At 56.6% G+C, this 7,740-nt stretch overlaps 1 protein-coding gene across 1 annotated transcript; it reads right to left on the reverse strand.

The window, feature by feature from the left end:
* Positions 1–401: 401 nt before the first annotated feature.
* LOC119230662 (keratin, type I cytoskeletal 19-like) lies at positions 402–3,850 on the reverse strand. Its single transcript, XM_037492011.2, has 6 exons — positions 3,370–3,850; positions 1,879–1,961; positions 1,529–1,685; positions 1,079–1,240; positions 848–973; positions 402–748 (listed from the first exon to the last, which is right to left on the reverse strand). The coding sequence occupies exons 1-6, from the start codon at positions 3,775–3,777 to the stop codon at positions 494–496; spliced, it is 1,191 nt and encodes a 396-aa protein (XP_037347908.1). The 5' UTR covers positions 3,778–3,850; the 3' UTR covers positions 402–493.
* Between the last annotated feature and the right edge of the window lie 3,890 nt (positions 3,851–7,740).

Below are 7,740 nucleotides of genomic sequence, written 5' to 3' on the forward strand. Positions count from 1 at the left end.
TTCCTGCTCTTTGAGATGCAGCTCATACTACCTTTTAGGGGTGTCATCAGTAAACATTAGCTTACCCTTGGGGGAGAACAGTGGAAGGAAAACTAAATCTGGAAGCAAAAACCAGTTTTAAATCCCACCTTTGCTCTGTGTTAGTTACATGTAGAACAAACCACGTGACCTCTCTTGGCCTTAGTTTATCCCTCTGTCGAATGGGAGCAGTGCTTATTCACAACCTAACCTGCAGGAACAGGTTAGAAAAATGAAGATCCCTGCAAACAGTCAAAGTTCATGAGGACTCCCACCTCCCTCTCCTGGGGCAGATCTTATATACTCTGGTCCAAATAAAAGCCAAACCAGGCAGAAAGCGGCCCATGCCCCTGCGCTGAAATAAGAAACCCCAGTCCTTCCTTCTTGGGCCATAAAACTTTATTGGCAGTTCAGGGGAAGAGCCAGGGTGGGGTCCCTCCTCCCCAGGGGACACCGTCCGCAGGCAGAAGGGGACTCAGAGGGCCTTGTTGGTGGGCAGGTTGTTGTACAGGGCGTCTTGGCCCTCCAGCAGGCTGCGGTAGGTGGCGATCTCCTGCTCCAGCCGGGACTTGATGTCCATGAGCACCTGGTACTCCTGGTTCTGGCGTTCCATGTCAGTGCGCATGTTGCTCAGCTGGGCTTCCATGGCGTTCACTGTCATCTGGATCTCTGCCAGGCGGGCTTTATAACGGGCCTCTGTTTCTGCCAGTGCGCCTTCCTGGGAGGCTTTCTGAGGGCAGGGGAGAACAGGACACTCAGCAGAGAGGACACAGGCACAGCCACCCACCAGGCAGCCCAGGGGTGCATCCCAGGGGGCACAGGTACTTACCCCGCTGAGCTGGGACTGCAGCTCTATCTCCAGGCTCTGCAGGGTGCGCCTCAGGTCGGTCACCTCCTTCTCGCTGTTTTTCAGCGCCTCCAAGTGGCTCGTGACCACCTGAGTCAGCTCCTCGGTCTGCACAAGAGGAGGTGGAGGGAATAAGCATGAGGCAGATCTTGCCTGGCAGCTCCAAGCCCTCTCTGCACCACCTCCCCATGGGGTGCCTGCCCCCCTCCGCACCTCTGTGATGAACCGGGCTTGGGCATCCTTTCGGTTCTTCTCAGCCATGACCTCATACTGGCTCCTCATGTCACTCAGGATCTTCCCTAGGTCTATGCTTGGAGCAGCATCCACCTCCACACTGACGTGACCACCCATCTGGGCGCTCAGGGTGCTGATCTCCTAGAAAGATAGAGCAGAGATGCACATGTTAGGGCCCAGAGTCTGCTGGGCCTAGGCCAGGTCGTACCCCAGCCCCCCGGGCCAAAGGGGGTCATTTTCAGATGGAGACCTCAAAGTCAGCAGTGGGGGATAGACTGCATGTCCCCATCATCCCCTGCCGGGACCCTGGTTGCTGTGCTGCACACACAGGGCCACGCCGAGGGTGCAGCAGGTATGCCCATTCAGAGGACGCAGGACAGAAAATCACCCTTCTCTTGGAGAAACTAAAAGACCCAGCATAAAACCCACCTCCTCGTGGTTCTTCTTCAGGTAGGCCAGCTCCTCCTTCAGGCCTTCAATCTGTATCTCCAGGTTGGCTCTGGCCAGGGTCAGCTCGTCCAGCACCCTGCGCAGGCCATTGATGTCCGCCTCCACGCTCACGCGCATAGCCTGCTCTGTCTCAAACCTGTCGGAGAACAGTTGAAATCAGGCAGACGTGTGCTCTGCACCTTTAAAGATGCTCCCATGTGCCCATGGGGGCCTGTGGGGTGGGTGAAGGCAGAGCCCATTCCCCCAATGTACTGAGCCCCACCAGGATCTGGGCCAGCACCTCCCACCCCCCATTGGGTCCCTGCAGTCCCCAGGGCAGAGATACTCACTTGGTTCGGAAGTCATCGGCAGCCAGGCGGCCATTGTCGATCTGCAGGACAATCCTGCAGTTCTCAATGGTGGCACCAAGAATCTGGAAGGCAGGAGTTTGGCAGAAGGTCAGCATACTGGCACTGCCCGTGCACCTTCCCCCAGAGGAGCAAAGAGCATGCCTCCACTCCCTAGGAGGCTGAAGGGGGTGGGCATGGGCTGGGGAGGGCAGGGAGGTAAACCTGGTGGAAAGTCTGAGAACTGTGCCCAGGGAAACTTAAAATGATCTTAAGCAAGGCAGCCTCTAGCCCTCTGCAAACCAGGGGCAGGGAAGCCTGGGGTTACCCCTTTGTCTGTGCCCCCACTCAAAACACATTCTGCCTCTGGGAAGGGAATTTCACACCTTGAGCAACTACTATGTGCAGGTGCTTTGCATTTCATCTTTCGCACCAGGGCAGTGCATACACGTATTTTACAGAGGTAGCAACTGAGGTTCAGGATTCCTCATGCACATGCACCCCAATCTGAAGTCTCTCTGACCTGAGGTTATGCCCATCACTGACGGAGATACTAGGGCACAGTTTTTTACCAAAGAGCAGGTCATGAGTCATTGTCATCGTACTGGGTGGTGACTTGCATATTTTATAATGAGATAGAACAAAAAATAAAATGTCAGGTGGGATCACCCCCAGTAAGGTAAGAATTGCTTCAAGAAACATTTACCTCATGGTATATGTGAAAGAGAGAATGAATGGTGTTAAGGTCCATACAAAGTGTAGGTCACAACTTGAAGTGTGAAAGCACCATCCTAGTTGGTGGGTCGCATCTCTAGCTCCCCCTCCTTGTTTGTTTGAGCCCCATCTGTGCCCCCCCCCCCAACACACACACACACTCACCACCCCAGATACTGAGCAATGCTGTGGACAGCGTCAAGTTTGGAAACCCAGCATGTGCGGCCACTAATTGTCCCACTGGCTTCTGATCCCTTTCCTCAGGACCCAGCTCCCTTGGCTGGAGACCAAGCCTCACTCTGCAGACCCCTTAGGGTCATACACACACACCCCCAACCCCACCCTCCCTGTAAGAGGCGCCCAATCTGGAGGCAGCAGGCACAGGTCTGGCCCGGAATAGACCAGATTCAACCCAGGCCAAATTCTAGCATTTTGTGCAGCAATCGAAGCCCCTGACTTAGCGCTCCGTGCAGGCCACAGCCAGTGTCCCATCTCCTCCCGTTCTTGCGGACCCCGCTTCCAGGTCTCGCCCCTTCCTCCCAGCCCTCCAACGTGCCCCACCCCCCGCACGCCTGCCCACTAATGAGCCATCCCTGCCTCCGAGTCCTGCCCCCCTAGCCCGCCCCTTTTCCAGGCCCGCCCCACCCTCCCGGCTCGCTCCAGCCCCACCCTGGCCGGGGCAGGTGACTCCTAAGCCCGCCAGCCCGCTCCTCCGGCCTCGCCCGGCCCGCGGGGCAGGGTTCCCGCGGCAGGTGCACTTTCCGCTGGGCCGCCGCCCACCTGGCCTCGCAGGTCCTCGATGGTCTTGAAGTAGTGGCTGTAGTCGCGGGCGGGCCCGGGGCCCTGCTTCTGGTACCAGTCCCGGATCTTCACCTCCAGGTCGCCGTTGGCCGTCTCCAGGGCGCGCACCTTGTCCAGGTAGGAGGCCAGGCGGTCGTTGAGGTTCTGCATGGTGAGCTTCTCGTTGCCCGCCAGCAGCCCGTCGGAGCTGGCCAGGGCGCCGCCATAGTAGCCCCCGGAGGACGAAGACAGGATCCGAGCGGAGGACACCGAGACGCCGCGGCCGCCCGAGCCCCCGTGGATGCTGGGCGCGCGGAAGACCCCTCCGGGCACGAAGCGCAGGCTGCCGCCGCCCAGGGCCCCGAAGGATGAGGCGGCCGACGACTGGCGGTAGCTAAAGGAAGTCATGGCGGAGGAGGACAGGGACACCTGTCAGGGGAGCTGCTGTGGAGAGGCTGCAGTGCAGGGGAGTGGCGGGGCCCTCCCCTGGGGCCTTTTTATGTCCGGGCAGCCGAGGGGGGAGGGTGTCGGGGCGGGTATCTGCAGTCTGAGGAATTTGCAGTCTCCAGAGTGCAAACACAGGCGCTCTCCCCATTGGTCAGCTCGTGGCCACGCTGCCCCCAGCTCTCCCGCTCCAGGGGCTGCCCTGGGGAGCTGCTCCACCCCATCCAATCCGGAAGCTAGTCCCCTACCAGGCTTATCCCGATCTTCACCCCATCACACGCACATCTAGACAACCCCCAATTTCATATTCTAGCCCTCCGCCACTAAGGTCACGGAGCATTTGCCACCCCTCTAGGAATGAGGGTCACTCCCCAGTGTGCACGCACGCAGAGGCCCCTTGTGAGCAGGTTAACTCCCCACCCAAAGCACTTTCACCTGATTCCTACACCCCATTCGGAATTATAGCCTCTCAGAACCCAACCCTGGGGGTCACCCACACCCTGACTTCCCTTCATCCCCCACATAAGGGTGCTCTGAGCTGCACCCTCCTGGTCTCCTGAGACCAAGTTGTTCCCCCCACTGCTGTGGCCATCCAGTGCTCCAAGGTGACGGGGCCTCCTGGGGCAGCTGCCGAGAGGCAGTTCCACGGCTGGAGCAGTGCCGCACCTGGACAGCCCCAAGCTCAAGGGAAGCAGCCTCTAGCCCTCTGCAAAACAGGGGCAGTGAGTGCACACTGGGGAGTGACCCCTCTACAGAGGTGTAGTGGGTGTAGTGCCTACCCTCTTACCAGGACAACCCCCTACTTGTAACCCCCAAAGTATGCATTCATTCAACACAGATTTGCGGGATGCTTTAACTGTTCCATAAGGCACCTAAGCCTGGGGTGGGGTGGAGGGAAAGTTAGCTTGCCCACGAGACATTTAGCACCTGCCACCAGCTCATCCTCGTGAGCATCTGATAAGTGGGTGTCAGAGACTAAATCCTTGTGCCCAACGGTGCCTGTCCCCATGAATGGGGGTGACTTGCTAGGGAGGGTTCTGCAAAAGTACCTGCACAAAGCAAAGTGTTTTGATTAGAGAGGAAGGGGTCCCTGGGCACCACCCACTGCCCCCCCACCACCCCTCTCCTCTGCCCCAGCTCAGTTCCTCTCTCCTGTTTGAATACTTTGGAGGACCCCCTGCCAGACACTGCAGGGCACTCTCCCCATGCTTCCTTCTCATCCTTATGTCAGAGCAGTCCCCCAACCTCTGGGCCCTTCAGAGGTGTCAGGAGGATGCCCCAGTCACCCAGTCCCCCAGCTCCAGGCCTCAGTTTCCCCTGTGAAATCTCAGCCCTCCTCTCTATATATTATTCCCTGAATCACCTGTGGCTAAGTGAAGACTTGTCCCCCCAAACTTGAAACCTGAGTCCCCAGGAAACTGTCTCCTGACCACTGACTTGTCCAGGAACAGGGGCAGGAAATTCCACTCACACTTCAACCACCAGAAGTTGCCCTGAGCCACTGGGGCAGGCCAGCCTGAGGCTATTTATATAATGAATCAGACCTACAGGTGGGCCCTGTGGCCCCAAAGGGGGAAGAAAGCGTGACCCAAGGCCAGACCTGAAAGCAGGGTGTGGTCTGACTCAGAGGTGAGTCACCTTCATTTGGCCTCAAAGAGGCCAGCTCCTTTTGGGGGAAGGGAGAGGTCTAGATAGTTGCTATGTACACCAAGCCCCAGCTGGGTCCTGGTTTCTCTGGCCTGCTGGAGGGAAGAGACAGAAACAAAGATTGAGGAGTTCTGAGCTCCCTAAACTTCACAGGAGTTTGGAGGCCCAGCCCCTGACCCCAGGACCATGATCCCAAGAGCGGTTGACTATAGGACAGTGAGTTTACAAACACAGTTTACTACGACTTCTCCGATCTCACAGCAACACAGTGGAAAGGGTCTTCTCGTCCACTGCAGATGAGCAAACAGGGTCCAAGAGGGCAGCGACTCGCCAGAGGTCCCCAGCCAGGAGTACAGTGGTTAGCTTCCACAACTCTCTTTTTTTTTTAAAGATTTATTTTATTTATTTATGCATACAAGAGCTGGAGTGTAAGCCAGAGGTGCGGGAGGGCAGGGGAGGGGTGGAGAATGTGGTGAGAGGATTCACCAGAGGCAGAGTGGGGAGCAGAATAGGCAGACTGACTGAAATACACTGCTGAGGGGAGCAGCAGGCGAGTGAGGAGAGGTCTGCTGCGCCATGTGGGTTGCTCCTTGGCAGGGATCAAACTCATGCAGCAGAGAGCTTGATAGTGCTGACGCTTAACCCCTTGCACCACCAGGGAGGCCCTCTAGCTTCACCTCTTGACAATTAGCTGGGTTCCTGAGTTTGTGAGAGGCTCTGCTCTGCCTTTCAAGGAAACCCCTGCTCCAGAACTCCCTTGGCTCCATACCTCCCCAAATGTGATGCCAATTTGAGGGCAGCCAACCCCAGCCGGCAGGCCAAGCTGAGGAAGAATCGCCTGTTCCTGCTCTTTAGCCACACAGTGCCTGGCACCTTCCACTGTGAGCTGTGTGGCTTTCAGCCACCAAGTGTTCGGGAGAACAGTCTGTACAGGCTGCCCTCCCCAGAGATGGGATGGGGTGGCCGAGAGGCTGCTCCCTTTCAGTAAACAGACTGCCCACCACCAGGAGCCCCTCTGGCTACAGGAGAGCAGACGCCTGAGTGGAGGACTCCCTGAGTGGAGGGTGCAAGAGGTCTGAAGACTGCATGGGAGGGACACACAGTGTCAGGAGACACAAGAGGAATTGCGATTCCCAGGGATCCTAGATGGCCTCCTGCCCAGCCTCGCCCCAGCTCATTCCAGAGCGCCCAGCACCACCGGGTCCTGTGGGGAAGGGAATCCACTGTCAGGTAAGACCAGACACACTGCGTGTTCCAGCTCCCTTTTGGAGATTCACAGCTCAGCATCTCGTTTGCTAAGTAGAGATAATAACCACCACCTGATCCATGGGGTTGTTTCGAGGGTTAAATGAAACAGAGCTTGCAAGTGTGCCTGGTAGATCGTCAGCACCCGATGTTCGTATTATTATATAATAGCATTAAGTGGTACACCACACTATTTATAAAGAAATATTGTATTACATTATTATATTTTATAATTATTATTTAACTTCATTTAACCAACATTTCCTAAATAGACTGGACCGTGGACCCTTATCCGTTACTATCTATTAATAATCCATAGGTCACAGGGAAAGCTGATCCCGTCCAAGGAAGCTGGGAGGTGAAGTGGCCTCCCTCAGGTGACATGGCCAACCGAGGCAGAGCCGGGGGTAGTTTCCAAGTCCCGGCCAAGGGGTTAGTTTCCAAGTCACTGCATCTCCGCCTGGACCGGCACTCGAAGCCTCTTCTGCAAGAATAAATGCAGATTACAGTCCCCAGAGGAAGAGGTTAGACACAGGGAGGTTTCATCTTCCCCGAGGAAATGACATAGCAGGTGGGGACCGTGAGACGAAGTCGTGCTTGAGCCCTCCGCCCTCCCCCCACCCCACACACACTCACACAATGACCGGAGGTGGTGGAGACAACAAGACAATGATCGTGGTAACCTCTACTGTGCCAGCCTCTACTGTGCCAGCCTCTCAGTTAAACATTTTGCTACATGACCTCAACTCGTCCCTGGGTTAAGGGACACCATCCTCATTTTACAGATAAGAAAACTGAGGTTCACACTGCTCACAGCCCCACCCCCCAAAGTCCCAGGAATAAGTGGACCCAGGAGCCAAGTCCAGCTCTAACTCCCGAAAGCCAGCACCCCAGCCACAAAGGCGGTCCCCCTCTTCTCGTGGCGTGGGCCTCCACTGGCCTGGACAAGGTCGTCACGTAGGGAAAGCCATAGTGTCACCGGCCAAGGTCCTAACTCATCCTCCTTGCTGGGATATATATTATTTCTTTGTCCTG

The sequence above is a fragment of the Talpa occidentalis genome, unplaced genomic scaffold, assembly GCF_014898055.3.
Source record: "Talpa occidentalis isolate TD23 unplaced genomic scaffold, MPIMG_talOcc4v2.1 talOcc4.7, whole genome shotgun sequence".
Taxonomy (NCBI): domain Eukaryota; kingdom Metazoa; phylum Chordata; class Mammalia; order Eulipotyphla; family Talpidae; genus Talpa; species Talpa occidentalis.